The sequence below is a fragment of the Lepidochelys kempii genome, chromosome 1 (genome assembly GCF_965140265.1).
Source record: "Lepidochelys kempii isolate rLepKem1 chromosome 1, rLepKem1.hap2, whole genome shotgun sequence".
Taxonomy (NCBI): Eukaryota; Metazoa; Chordata; order Testudines; family Cheloniidae; genus Lepidochelys; species Lepidochelys kempii.
The window spans coordinates 231,415,649-231,431,309 of record NC_133256.1 but is presented as its reverse complement, the minus strand read 5'-3'; the positions used below and the strand labels follow the sequence as shown (position 1 = coordinate 231,431,309).

At 42.9% G+C, this 15,661-nt stretch overlaps 1 protein-coding gene across 8 annotated transcripts in view; it reads left to right on the top strand.

The window, feature by feature from the left end:
• Positions 1-15,661, top strand: part of ABCC9 (ATP binding cassette subfamily C member 9) — a 136,167-nt gene that overhangs the window by 96,765 nt on the left and 23,741 nt on the right. For all 8 annotated transcript variants that reach the window (XM_073318030.1, XM_073318019.1, XM_073318047.1 and 5 more), the window contains 3 exons: positions 3,885-3,977; positions 10,511-10,613; positions 15,507-15,608. In XM_073318030.1, the coding sequence (XP_073174131.1) occupies positions 3,885-3,977; positions 10,511-10,613; positions 15,507-15,608 (298 nt within the window). The remainder of the gene's footprint in view (positions 1-3,884; positions 3,978-10,510; positions 10,614-15,506; positions 15,609-15,661) is intronic.

Sequence of the window (15,661 nt, the reverse complement as noted above, 5' to 3'; positions counted from 1 at the left end):
TACAACCCCATTTTAGGAAAACATTCTTACTCAAGAAAACGCTTTAATTTTAAGCATGTGCTTCAGCAGTTTCCCAAATCAGGGCTCAGGTGCTTGGTTGGTTGTCTTACTCTGCTTCTTAGTGGCTAGATATCTATGTCACAAAAACCATAATCACAGATTAGCTCCAGCCCTTGATGTCAGTCATAGCAAAATGGCCAACAGCTGAACAGAAGTGAAGACCTGATGGTCACTTCAGGTCAAGATTTATGCACCTCAGTGGGGAAGTGTAGTGGGAAGTTTGAACTGTCACTGTGCATACTCTACCTGTTCTGTTGATAATCATAGGCATTTCAGACTCAGAGCTGGAACAGTCTCTTTCAATGGCAAAACGCTCTTATTGACATAATTTAGAGCCAATAGCTCCTGCTAAAATCAGTGGAGCAGGACTGGGCCTCAAAATTATCCACAACAAAAACTGATGATAACTTTGATTAATTTTAACCTATGTTCTTCAGTTTTAGGCAGCACATGAGTTTTCAAGGAGAATTACCAATATGAAAATGTTGAAAGCAAATTTTTGAATCAGGGTAAATTTATAATGATCTGTAATTCAAAAGCAATTTGATGAATTTCCATTACACACTGCAGAAACATTCCCCTTCCCCTACCAATTTTCCAAGCCAAAGTTGTAAAAGGCACTAAAATAGGTATTGTGTAGACCGTGTGGTCTAGTGGGTAGTGCACTTGACTGGGGACAGAGAGACCTGGCTTCCGTTCCTAACTCTGCCACTGACCTGCTGTGTGAGTGTGAAGTAGTCTCTTGAGCTCTCTGTGCCCATTTTCCCCTTTGTCTGCCTTATCTTATTTAAACTCTTCTGGGCCAGGGCTGTCACTCACTGTGTGTTTGTACCAGGCCCCCATAAAAATTTATAATGGAACTTGATAGCAACTTTAGCTACAGAGAGGCTACTGCTTTTCCATGATATGCCCCAGCCTCTTTAAAGATTCCAGTAAATTCAAATGGCATTCTTAGCTGAGAATGACAAGCAAATTAGTGGTGATAGTGGTTTCAAATTAATATATAACATTGTAGTATAGAAAGATATGACTCGGCCATTCCTACCTCAAAAAAATAAAGCAATGGATTAAGTGGGATGGTGCATGTCCAATTCAAAGCTCTGGTTTCTTCCCATAGTTTTATATAAGGGAGCAAAACCACATGCTGGCCCAGATTTTCAATATTGAGTGCACCCAGTTTTCCCACATGCACTCCTGGTTCCTGTGCACTGGCACGGGAGATGTTACGCACACTGTGTGCCTGAGTCTCTTGACCCTTGCATATTCACTGGCCATTGCAGATGCAGATGGTGGGCATCCACATAACTATACATTCTTTTTCATGCACACTTCTGAAACTTTGGGTCAGCAATAGACATTTTTTATTATATACTTTGAACTCCATTTAATCCCAAGTTAGAAGATCTGTTTTCTTGTGCTTTACAATAGAAATGAGGCTGGAGGAATACTATTGTATCTATAAAAGTCATTCATGTGAAACAAACTATGAAGGAATAGCCTGAGCGTGTATTCAAACAGGACTTACGTTGGAGTCCTATCCAGGGACAAGATCTCCATTAACACCTTCAGCCCCCAACTAAAACCCCTCCAGTGCATTATTAGGGATCTACAACCTATCCTGAAGGATGACCCAACACTCTCACAAATCTTGGGAGACAGCCCAGTCCTTGCCTACAGACAGCCCCCCAACCTGAAGCAAATACTCACCAGCAACCACATACCACACAACAGAACCACTAACCCAGGAACCTATCCTTGCAACAAAGCCCGTTGCCAACTGTGCCCACATATCTATTCAGGGGACACCATCACAGGGCCTAATAACCACACTATCAGCCACACTATCAGAGGCTCATTCACCTGCACATCCACCAATGTGATATATGCCATCATGTGCCAGCAATGCCCCTCTGCCATGTACATTGGTCAAACTGGACAGTCTCTACGTAAAAGAATAAATGGACTCAAATCAGATGTCAAGAATTATAACATTCATAAACCAGTCGGAGAACACTTCAATCTCTCTGGTCACGCGATTACAGACATGAAAGTTGCGATATTACAACAGAAAAACTTCAAATCCAGACTCCAGCGAGAGACTGTTGAATTGGAATTCATTTGCAAATTGGATACAATTAACTTAGGCTTGAATAGAGACTGGGAGTGGCTAAGTCATTATGCAAGGGAACCTATTTCCCCTTGTTTTTTCCTTATTTCCCCCCCCCCCCCCAGACGTTCTTGTTAAACCCTGGATTTGTGCTGGAAATGGCCCACCTTGATTATCATACACATTGTGAGAGTGATCACTTTAGATAAGCTATTACCAACAGGAGAGTGGGTTTGTGTAGGGCGGGGTGGGGGGGGGGGTGGAGAAAACCTGGATTTGTGCTGGAAATGGCCCAACTTGATTATCATACACACTGTAAGGAGAGTGATCACTTTAGATAAGCTATTACCAGCAGAAGAGTGGGGTGGGGGGAGAGAAAACCTTTTGTAGTGGTAAACACCCATTTTTTCATGGTTTGTGTGTATAAAAAGATCTGCTGTACTTTCCACAGTATGCATCCGATGAAGTGAGCTGTAGCTCACGAAAGCTTATGCTCAGATAAATTGGTTAGTCTCTAAGGTGCCACAAGTACTCCTTTTCTATTAACTTTTAGGAACACAAATATTTTTGATATTTCCCATAACACTTTCACCCCGTATAATGTTTACCACTACATTCCCCAAAAATTACTTTATATTTTCCATCATAAATTGGTCATACTGCAGTATATATATCATCCAAATACAAGCATCAAATTCATCTCTCCATGGAGTAACATTCAGTACTGGTAAGTAAGAGATAGATTATATATCAAAATGTACCAACACAGTACAATTTTATTAAGGAGGGTAAATATCAAATGCTGTGACCCATAGTCTGTCCTTCCATTCACATGCTATTCCATTTACTACAGTGGGAGTTTTATGTGTGTCTGAGGACAAAATTTGTCCCTATGTTTGAGCACACATTCTAGTTGCAAGAGATTGGATTTGTAGGCCTATATCCTCAAATGGATTAGCTGAGTGAATTATTACTCAATGACTGATTGAGAAAATCTGCCTGGCTAATGAAGAGGGTATTAATTCTGTAGAAATGCCCTATACATCCCAACTGAAATGGCAGCATCAGTGCTAGAACAAAAAGTCTATACTCCTGCATTGTTTTTCATGTTCAGTATATAGCGGTAAGAACAAACATTGTAAGGCATTTCTGAAGAATTATTGGCCAGTGGATGTGGATTCTTATAGATAAACAGCCCCATGTACTTTACCTTCAGTATTCACATCTGGCTTACTTCTAGGCTAGGCTAAAGGTTTCGAGGTTCAGGTTCAACGATGAATCAGACTTAGGGCAAGAGTTTGGATTCGGATTCAATGGCATCTGAATCTCACAAACTTCTCTCATGAGAATTCCATGAATCTCCAAGATTTCTACCATCTTGAATGATGGGACTATCATGACACTAGCCATTACAGTGAAATTTTGGCTGAAACAAGATAGGACTAGAAAACAGATCCCTTCCAGGTTTGGATTTGACCTCAAGCCAGAATGGTAAAGATGGCTTAAATCCAGAATTTCCTCAAAATTCTAACAGATGTGAGATTGCTGTGCTAGCCCCTCTTTAATATAAATATATTGGTGTATAGTCCTGATAAAAATGTGTACAGTAAAAAACTACAGTAAAATATCCATTGAAATGTTTGCATTTCATTTGCTTCTTAGTCCTAACCTGTTCTTGCTTCTTATACACCTCTTGTTTTGTTTCTCTTGATCACAGGGACCTTCAGGAGCTTGATGACAGCACCCAACTACCTTTACTCTGTCACTTCTCAGAAACAGCTGAAGGCCTCACCACCATCAGAGCATTTAGGTTTGTAAACATGCATTTCCTCTTCACAGCCTAATCCTTCAGAGCAGTGCACAAGTCTTGCAAATAAATCAAGATGTTTGTTTTTTAAATGAGCAGCCCATCTTGGTTTATTTGGCATCTTATAAAACCACCAGGCCTACAGGGTTGCCAACTGTCTAATCTAAACATCCTTGCCCCCCTCCCAGCCCTACCCCTTCCCCAAGGCTCCGCTCCTGCCAGCCCCTTCTCCGAGGCCCTGCCCCACTCACTCCATCCCCCCTCCCTCTGTAGCTCACTCTCCTCCACCCTCACTCACTTTCACTGGGGTGGGGCAAGGGGTTGAGGTGTGGGCTCTGGGCTGGGGCCGAGGGGTTCGGAGTGTGGGAGGGGGATCCGGGCTGAGCCTGGGGCAGGGGGTTGGGATGCAGGAGAGTGTGCAGGGTGCAAGATCTGGGAGGGAGTTTGGGTGCAGGAGGGAGCTCAGGGCTAAGGCAGAGGGTTGGGGTGCAGGAGGGGGTTTGGGGTGCTGGCTCTGGGAGGGGGCTCAGGGCTGGGGCAGAGGGTTGGGGTGCAGGAGGATGTGAGGGGTGTGTGTTCCTGCTGGGTGGCACTTACCTTGGGTGGCTCCCAGTCAGTGGTGCAGCGGGGCTAAGGCTAAGGCAGGCTCCCTACCTACCCTGGCCCCTTGCCTGTCCCAGCCGGCACATCCCTGTGGCCCCTAGCAGGGGCAGGGGGCTCCATGCACTGCCCCTGCCTGCAGGTACTGCTCGTGCAGCTCCCGTTGGCCACAGTTCCCAGCCCCCCAGGTGCCGCAGGGACATGCTGTCTGCTTCTGGGAGCGGCACTGAGCCAGGGCAGGCAGGGAGCCTGCCTTAGCCCCACTGCGCTGCCAGAATTTTAGCCCCTAAAATCTCCCACTATGGTGTCAGTAGGCTCTGGGAGATAGAGCCCAATTCCAGGCGAGTCCCAGTGAAACCAGGAGGGTTGGCAACCCTACAGGCCTAACATGATAAGTGAGGTCACCGAGGAGCAAGCTGGGCTCTACTGTTAATTCAGTGTTTGATGCTGGGCATATCATTTGTCTTTGCTGTGCCATAATTAAATCATCTTGCAAAAGGAGGACTCAGCGTTTATATTATTTAATTTGTTTATTTTGATTTACACAACTAATGGAATGGCAACTATCCATGGCTCTGGGTGCCCTGGAGAGATTTTTAAAACCTCCATCTAATTTGCAGTATCAATCCTTGTGGGACTTCTGTGGAATTAGGAATGATGGTTTTTTCAGTGTGTGACACTTAAACTTTTCAGAGGTTTTGTTCAAACAGAAAATCATGTGTGGCCAAGATTCCTTTGTTTTCCGTGGAATGCTCACATTTTGGGTCCTGATCCTGCATTATGTGTACACCCGGAACTCCCATTGCAGGATCATGCCCTTTATGGAATGAGCTATCCATCTAGTTACTTACAGGCATCTTTACACAGGGACGCTCATGAAAACTAATCCGAATTAACAAAAGATGTGAATTTAAAGAGGATTAGTTAAACTTAATTAAAACCTTGTATGGACACTCTTACTCAGAATTAAAGTGGCCTTAATTCAATTTAGCCTAATTCACTTTGAAATTGAATTAAACTAAAAATGTTGAAAATTATTTTTCCTGAGTGTCCCTGTGTAGACAAGCCCTTAGGTATTTATGTGATACCCATTATCTGAGCACCTCACACTCTTTAATGTATTAAACACCCCTGCAAGGTAGGGAAGCATTATTATACCCATTTTACAGATGGGGAATGGAGACAGAGAGAGACAAGATGACTTGTAAGGAAGTATGTAGTAGTGCAGGGGACTGAAGCCAGGTCTTCTAAGTCCCAGACTAGTGCCCTATCCACTGGACCATCACTCCTCTCTGATAATTTTATGGGTTTGTAGACTTTCTTGGCAGGAAGTCTTACATTTATGATAGCTATGTCTTCGCACACTGGCTCTGCAATTGGATTTACTTCAAAAGTGCTCCAGAAGTGAGTCATATCATAAGAGAACAAACAGCAGATGTTAAATCATAAAAGAAAAGATGGATCACTAGGGGATCAAGAATGTGCATGAAAGCAGAAAAGGTCACTGCTGGACTGGATAATGAAACGATTATTAAATTATCATATGAGATTAAGCCACAGAATCATAAAAGATACAGCCACTTTGAGGAGCTGAATGATGTTAGCAGTCATTCCCACGCACAAGACATTAACAAAAACTGCCACTGGTCTTATCAATGGAAAATAGAAAAATGTCATCATTTTGTTTGAAACGTGACCTCTTTTCTTTTTAAGACAGAAAACTGTAATATATACACAAGAGGCACAGAAAATGAGTGACTATGTAACCTCATTCCAAGAGGACTGTTCAGACTTTCCAAGGCATATATGTGTTTTCCAATTTCCATTAAACGTGCTTAGCTAAATTCTACTCTCAAATGCCCTAGTGTAAATCCAGAGTGACCCCATCAAAATCCCAACTTGATTATCACGGACTGCCAAAATTAGTGTAAGTTGTACTCATTTTGCACATCCATGGAATTCCAAATCAGTGCCAATTGCATTTATTGCTACTTAAACATGCTTTTTGACCAAATTAGACCCAATCTGTAACCTAAACCAGTGGTTCTCAACAAGGGGTTCACAAACCCTGGCAGTATGCAGAGGTCTTCCAGGGGGTACATCAACTCATCTAGATATTTACCTAGTTTTACAACAGGCTACATAAAATGCAGTAGTGAAGTCAGTACAAACTAAAATTTCATATAGACAATGACTTGTTTATACTGCTCTAAATCCTATACTCTGAAATGTTAGTACAATATTTATATTCCAATTGATTTATTTTATAATTATATGGTAAAAAGAGAAAGTCAGCATTTTTCAGTAATAGTGTGCTGTGACACTTTTGTATTTTTAAGTCCGATTTTGTAAGCAAGTAATTTTTAAGTGCGGTGAAACTTGGGGGTACGCCAGACAAATCAGACTCCTGAAAGGGGTACAGCAGTCTGCAAAGGTTGAGAGCTACTGACCTAGACCACCTTTTCCATCACTGCTGAATTTGGCCCAGATACTTCCATTGTAGTTGAGATTCTTTAGGCAGAATTTGGCCCAGTATATCTGTTTCCACCAGGTAAGGTGATAAGCTAAGGAGAGCTCCATCCAAAATACTGACTTGGGTAGGTGGGATTCAAAATACCATGATCTCCAACCTATGTGAACATAAGAACAGCGATACTGGATCAGACCAATGGTCCATCTAGCCCAGTATCCTTTCTTCTGACAGGGACTGGTGCCAGATGTTTCAGAAGGAGTGAACAGAACAGGGCAATTTATTGAGTGATCCACCCTTTGTCATCCAGTTGCAACTTCCAGCAGTCAGAGATGTAGGGACACGCAAAGCATGGGATTGTGTCCCTGGCCATCTTGGCTAAGGGTATGTCTACACTGCACTTTCATTGGTAAAACTTTTGTCGCTTGAGGGTATGAAAAAACACACCCCTGACCGACAAAAGTTTTACCAATGACAAGTGACGGTGTGGACAAGTAACGATGCGGACTGCACTCTCCCACTGACAAAGCTACCACCCCTTGTTGAGGGTGCTTTAATTTTGTTGGTGGGAGATTGTAGGCGGGAGAGAGGTCTCCTGCTGACAAAGAGCAACCACACTGCGTGCCTTACAGTGGCAAGACTTTAGTGGCACAGCAGTACCGCTGTAAGCTGCGCAGTGTAGATATAGCCTAATAGCCACTGATGGACCTATCCTCCATGAACATATCTAATTCTTTTTTTAACCCAGTTATACTTCACAACATCCCCTGGCAATGAGTTCCACTGGTTGACTATACATTGTGTGAAGAAGTACTTCTTTATGTTTATTTTACAACTGCTGTCTATTAATTCCATTGGATGACCCCTGGTTTGTGTGTTATGTGAAGGGATAAATAACACTTCCCCATTCACTTTCTCCACATCTTTTATTGACCTCTATCAATATCTCCCTTCAGCCTCCTTTCCAAGCCGAACAGTCCCAATCTTTTTAATAATATCTCCTCATATGGAAGCTGTTCCATACCCCTAATCATTTTTGCCCCTTTCCATACTTTTTTCCAATTCTAATATATCTTTTTTTGAGATGGGATGACCAGAACTGCACTCAGTATTCAAGGTATGGGTGTACCATAGATTTATATAGTGACATTATGATATTTTCTGTCTTATTGTCTATCTCTTTCCTAATGGTTCCTGACGTTCAGTTAGCTCTTTTGACTGCAGCTCCACATTGAGCAGCTACATTTCCCTTGAGTTAAGCCTACCCCCTCATGAACAGAGCTTAAAGGGATTTGAGATCAAAGGATGGCAGGCCAGAGCCTCCTTAGAAAACTCTCAGCCTTGCCTTGCAGGCTGCTAGGCTTACACAGCCCCCAAACAGACCACACTATAAACTTCAAGTGAGCAGGCGCTCGGCAAGCAAGCACACAGCCAGGGAGAGACCAGTGATCCTCTAACCACCACAATAAATGGAGGTGTTTCCTGGCTCTGTTCCATCACTCACTGTAGGTTCTTGCTGCCATGGCTGTGGATTGGGAGAAAAATGGGGAGGGTTGCTGCAGGACTGGCAAAAGTCCTGTTGCGTTCGCAGCAGAAGAGATGCTAGGTAGTGCGACCAAAGCCCTAAATCCAAAATGAAATACTAAGTTTTATCCATCCGGATGACCTGCTAACCCAAAATTTGGACCTAGTGCTGCAATGTGCTGAGTGCCTCCTGAGCATTTCTGAGTACCCTCACCTCATGTTATCATCAATGGAAGGTACGCATGCTTAGTGCCTTTCAAGAGGAGTTCAGCACCTGGCAGGATCAGTCCTTTTATTTTAGAAAACCAAAATGGGCTGGGAATGGCAGGGGGCAAGGGGCAGCCCTTGAGAAGCTGGAAGCATCAGGTTGGAAGGATCACATCTGGTCACTCGAATTTTCCACAGCCCCTGGTGAGAATCAAAGCCATTCCATTCCATTCATCTGTTTATCCCCGTCAAGCCAGCCTTCCATCTCCAGAGTCTCAGGGCTTTCTCAGCAAGCTAATATTTACTTATTATCTTTTTAGTCACCCCCTACCTTCTGAGTTCATTATGTACCAGGATGAAACAATGAACTCCCTCAAGTAGTTTACCACAAAGCACCACAGTTAAATTAGATTGAGATTTCAGTGACCTTTCCTGTTCGTCATCTGACAGGATAAAAGTCTAGGAATGTTCAGAAGATGAGTTGGATTTGCATGAAAATAAGCAGATTGAGCGTGTCAGAGTTTCCATTAGGAAAACAGGGGGGTTACTGCCAAATAGAAAGACACTAACAGAATATTCACTGTATTTTCACCCTCCCACTCACTGCTATGACAGAAGGTTCTTTGCCCACCACATCTACAAAACATATGAAATATAACCAAGAAAAAAACTGGGACAACTGGGAAACATCAAGGATGGCCTTCAGCCATCCATGTTATGATCTTCTCACCGCAAGGTCCTGAACTTTTAAATACAATTATTTTGAAATTGGAGGGGTTGCGGTGGTAAAACAGTTTATGAGCTGTTGAGTGAAATTTGGCTATTTCTTTAAGTGATAATGCTTAGGACTTGATTAAGTAGTATGTGAAGCAAGAAATGGCTGCCAGGCTGGGCAAGCACCAAGGGCCAGATGAGCTGTAGTAAATCACGATAAATCCCTTGAATTCAGTCGAACTAGGCCAATTTACACCAAGTGGGGACATGCCCCCAAAGAGTAGTTGTGAGGCTTACATAATCTACCAGCCTTTTATTGAGTATTTTACTGGTTTCTAAACATCATTACTATTACACAGCAGGGAAAACCAACTGGAAGCTGAAACACGCATTCGCTTTTATAATTTAGAAATGATTTATTATTCAGTTTTTCGGACATTTTGTGGCTGTCTGAGGAAATGGCTGAGGTAAAGGGTTGAATGGTGGTGGTGTGTCCATCAGCCCAATACATGAAAGGCACTGGTTGTGCTGAAGGACTCAGGCAGTTGGCTTCTCAGTCAGATTTTGGCTGAAATATGAAATCTCTGTTCCACCCTTGCTCCAGGGTGTAGTAACTCGCTGTTAGGTTATCTCAGTTGATTAGCATTTTGGGAGAGAGAGGGGAGCCAAGGCTCTGCCTTTTCCTTTCCCCATCCACCTGATTTTGCGGGTAGTTGTGGGTAAATAATGCCTGCTTACTGCTTCACATCTGGTCTGGTTAACCTATGCAGGGATGTAAAAGGGGTTCCCACTCCCCCTTACTATGCTTCACAGACATGCACTCTGACCCACAACCCAACCCAGTGCTACCATTTGTAGAACAAGGTACTGCCTAGTGTGAGTAAGGTGTGGTTCTGAGGGGAGAATTTTGTCCTAAGTTTGGTAAAAGACACAATAAGTTCAGCAAGCTGTCGGGTTTTTTAGAACAATTGAAACTTTTGTGCATGTGTGTGTTATAATGTAACCACTTTGCTGTCTGCAGGCATGAAGCCAGGTTTAAACAACATATGCTGGAACTGACGGACACAAACAACATTGCCTACTTGTTTCTGTCAGCTGCCAACAGATGGCTGGAGGTTAGGACGGTACGTACAGTTTAGTCCCCGCTATGGTTTTGAAACCTTGGAAGCAAACAGAGACTTTGCCTGATGCACAGGGCTAGATAATAGTTTAAATTAATCTCACAATGAGATATAACAGTTTTGTGTACAGTGATCCTTAAAATAGCTCAGGGTTGTTTATGTTATAGCAGAAGGGTTTTTTATTTATTTTTTGGCTTTCTTGGCTTGAAGTAAGAAAATACAAGGCTCCTTCATACTTCGGTGTTGGGATGTTGATTGTTCTGAAAAGAGTGCAACAGAAAATATCTACATAACTTTGAAATAAGACTCTCTGTTCACAGAAAGAAAAGGAGTACTTGTGGCACCTTAGAGACTAACCAATTTATTAGAGCATAAGCTTTCGTGAGCTACAGCTCACTTCATCAGATGCATATCGTGGAAACTGCAGCAGACTTTATATATACACAGAGAATATGAACCAATACCTCCTCCCACCCCACTGTCCTGCTGGTAATAGCTTATCTAAAGTGATCATCAGGTGGGCCATTTCCAGCACAAATCCAGGTTTTCTCACCCTCCACCCCCCACACACAAATTCACTCTCCTGCTGGTGATAGCCCATCCAAAGTGACAACTCTTTACACAATGTGCATGACAATCAAGTTGGGCTATTTCCTGCACAAATCCAGGTTTTCTCACATCCCCCCCACCCCCATACACACACAAACTCACTCTCCTGCTGGTAATAGCTCATCCAAACTGACCACTCTTCAAGTTTAAATCCAAGTTAAATCCAAGCTATTACCAGCAGGACAGTGGGGTGGGAGGAGGTATTGGTTCATATTCTCTGTGTATATATAAAGTCTGCTGCAGTTTCCACGATATGCATCTGATGAAGTGAGCTGTAGCTCACGAAAGCTTATGCTCTAATAAATTGGTTAGTCTCTAAGGTGCCACAAGTACTCCTTTTCTTTTTGCGAATACAGACTAACACGGCTGTTACTCTGAAACCTGTTCACAGAAATAAATTCTTCTACTACCATGCAACATCTGAGGCCCTGCCTAAGTGGAAACTATTTTCAAAGGGGCTTTGGTAGTTTTGCCAACTTTGCAATAATTCTGCTTTTGGTTTTTATGTCACCTTTCATCTCTCAGGACCCCAAAGCACTTCCCAAATGATGGACCCAGGACTGAGGATCTCCCTCACAGCCTGATTCTGCCAGGATGCCTTCCAAAGTCCATAGGGCCATTTGTGGAGTAAAATACTGCTTGACTTGAGTAAAGATGGCAGAACTGAGCCTTGAGTAAGGGAGAGCTGGGGATTTGGCAGCAATACACCCCGAAACAGAGAGTCATATTCTTGGCCTTGATATAAGTTCTCAGTGAGTGGGGCATAAGGAACCTCCCTCCATGTTTACGATCTTCACAAGGGTCAGGCAGAATTATTGCTCCCTCCCTACTCACCCGGCATTTCAAAGAAGGGCCAAGGAGTAGGCAGGCCCATGTCCTTTCCCTCTGTGCCAGAGACTGGGGCCAAAGCTTCATCCTTGGAATGGTTTAGTGTCAGGTACACTTCACCTGCATATTGAGATCTCCATGTGGCATTCTGCCTCCTTGGACTCCCTTGGGGCAGCACAGTTCTGCTCCATTTCCTACTCTGGACAGGATCTGGCTCTGAGTAAGATCGCAGGGTTCAGCCCTGTACAGTGTCAATGAACTGCAGTGATGCCCCATTTGTACCCAATAAAAGAAAGATGAAGTTTAAGGGCAAAATCCAGCCCTGGTATAAGCTGTTGCAATTTCTAAAAATCTCCTGATGTTGGACCTGCTGAAGTGGGTTTTAGCCCATGAAAGCTTATGTCCAAATAAATTTGTTAGTCTCTAAAGTGCCACAAGGACTTCTTGTTTTTTCTCCAAAAATACATCTCTCTTCTATCAGCTCTTTGGGATTTTTAAAATACTATGTTTCAGAGGAACAGCCATGTTAGTCTGTATTCGCAAAAAGAAAAGGAGTACTTGTGGCACCTTAGAGACTAACCAATTTATTTGAGCATGAGCTTTCGTGAGCTACAGCTCACTTCATCAGATGTTTACCGTGGAAACTGCAGCAGACTTTATATACACACAGAAATCATGAAACAATACCTCCTCCCACCCCACTGTCCTGCTGGTAATAGCTTATCTAAAGTGATCAACAGGTGGGCCATTTCCAGCACAAATCCAGGTTTTCTCACCCTCCACCCCCCCACACACAAATTCACTCTCCTGCTGGTGCTAGCCCATCCAAAGTGACAACTCTTTACATAATCAAGTCGGGCTATTTCCTGCATAGATCAAGGTTTTCTCACATCCCCCCCACCCCCATACACACACAAACTCACTCTCCTGCTGGTAATAGCTCATCTAAACTGACCATTCTCCAGGTTTAAATCCAAGTTAAACCAGAACATCTGGGGGGGGGGGGTAGGAAAAAACAAGAGGAAACAGGCTACCTTGCATAATGACTTAGCCACTCCCAGTCTCTATTTAAGCCTAAATTAATAGTATCCAATTTGCAAATGAATTCCAATTCAGCAGTTTCTCGCTGGAGTCTGGATTTGAAGTTTTTTTGTTTTAAGATAGCGACCTTCATGTCTGTGATTGCGTGACCAGAGAGATTGAAGTGTTCTCCGACTGGTTTATGAATGTTTAATTCTTGACATCTGATTTGTGTCCATTTATTCTTTTACGTAGAGACTGTCCAGTTTGACCAATGTACATGGCAGAGGGGCATTGCTGGCACATGATGGCATAGATCACATTGGTGGATGTGCAGGTGAACGAGCCTCTGATAGTGTGGCTGATGTTATTAGGCCCTGTGATGGTGTGCCCACATATCTATTCAGGGGACACCATCACAGGGCCTAATAACATCAGCCACACTATCAGAGGCTCGTTCACCTGCACATCCACCAATGTGATCTATGCCATCATGTGCCAGCAATGCCCCTCTGCCATGTACATTGGTCAAACTGGACAGTCTCTACGTAAAAGAATAAATGGACACAAATCAGATGTCAAGAATTATAACATTCATAAACCAGTCGGAGAACACTTCAATCTCTCTGGTCACGCAATCACAGACATGAAGGTCGCTATCTTAAAACAAAAAAACTTCAAATCCAGACTCCAGCGAGAAACTGCTGAATTGGAATTCATTTGCAAATTGGATACTATTAATTTAGGCTTAAATAGAGACTGGGAGTGGCTAAGTCATTATGCAAGGTAGCCTGTTTCCTCTTGTTTTTTCCTACCCCCCCCCCCCCAGATGTTCTGGTTTAACTTGGATTTAAACCTGGAGAATGGTCAGTTTAGATGAGCTATTACCAGCAGGAGAGTGAGTTTGTGTGTGTATGGGGGTGGGGGGGATGTGAGAAAACCTTGATCTATGCAGGAAATAGCCCGACTTGATTATGTAAAGAGTTGTCACTTTGGATGGGCTAGCACCAGCAGGAGAGTGAATTTGTGTGTGGGGGGGTGGAGGGTGAGAAAACCTGGATTTGTGCTGGAAATGGCCCACCTGTTGATCACTTTAGATAAGCTATTACCAGCAGGACAGTGGGGTGGGAGGAGGTATTGTTTCATGATTTCTGTGTGTATATAAAGTCTGCTGCAGTTTCCACGGTAAACATCTGATGAAGTGAGCTGTAGCTCACGAAAGCTCATGCTCAAATAAATTGGTTAGTCTCTAAGGTGCCACAAGTACTCCTTTTCTTTTTAAAATACTATGTGGAAGAATGCAGTGTTGCCAAGAAATAGCTAATTTGGCTGTGTCCAATGGCATTGTTATCACACAGAGATGTATGGGTTTCAGAGTGACTGCACAGCTCCTATTCCAACAGCTGATGGACACCCAAGCGTACTGTATATCTAATGCACTTTCTTGCTACAGAGATTGGGTTAGAGGCTACTATCATCTTCACTTTAGCATTTCCTACAAGCAGATTAATTGAGCAGTATTCGTTGCAAATCGTAGAGGGAAAGATTCTTGGATGGAAAGAGGAGAAAAATCAGATGAAAAAATGCTGACTCTGAAATGCATGGGAGAATTGCAGGGGCAAATTATAGAAATTAGGTATCAGTGACCTGACTGTGTCCACAAATCACATCAGGTACCTAGAAATCTACAGTTGATCATTTTTATCTGAAGTCCTGACATTAGATGCAAAATTTGGATAGTAAATGTAGAGGATGATTGAGGTTTCTTTTAAAATCAGGTTTTTATCCATCTTTAAATAGCTAGCGTTCTACAAAACAGAACGCAAACTGCACCTTTAGGGTGAAGTATTCTCATCTCCAAATGGGACAAGTAAAATCTTCGGCTAAAATGATGCATATAAAATAACTCCTTTATTTCATCATCCATCTGTGAGGTTTATACTGGTCTCCATCACTCTAGTAACTGAGCAACTTCCACATACAACTAATGGCAATAGCAAAGTCCCTAGTGGACTTCATGGAGTCTCTGGCACTTCTTCCTGTTTGGGATCAAAACTCTGCTGGGGAGTTGGGACAAATGGGAGTGTCAGTGCTGTGAGTGTCATTTTTTTGATGGAAAGGATTTTTCAAAGAAGAAGGTTGTTTTAGTGACTAGTCATTTTGGATGTCTGCTTTTTGGTGCCTAATTTGAGGCACTTAAATGGGTTTGTTTTCCAGAAAGTGCTGATCACTTTTCCTCTGAATATCAGGCTCCTTCAAAGTGTCTCATGTTGGGCACTATAAATGACTGGTCCCTTCTGAAACCTTAAATATCTGAACTGAGGGCAAGGGAAGTATAGAAGATGCTTTGTGATATTATAAGGCTTTATTTTGTCATTGGACTTTTTATCCAACTTGTATTATAGGATCTGTCTTTTTTTTCTCTTCCTTCCTTCTTAGGACTATTTGGGTGCTTGCATAGTTCTCACTGCAGCTGTTACGTCCATCACCCACGGGTCTGATTCTGGACTTCTGGGCCTGGGTCTCCTGTACGCACTGACGGTACGTACCAAAACAAACATCAAGACACTTGAGACTAATCTAGTAGGTTTAAG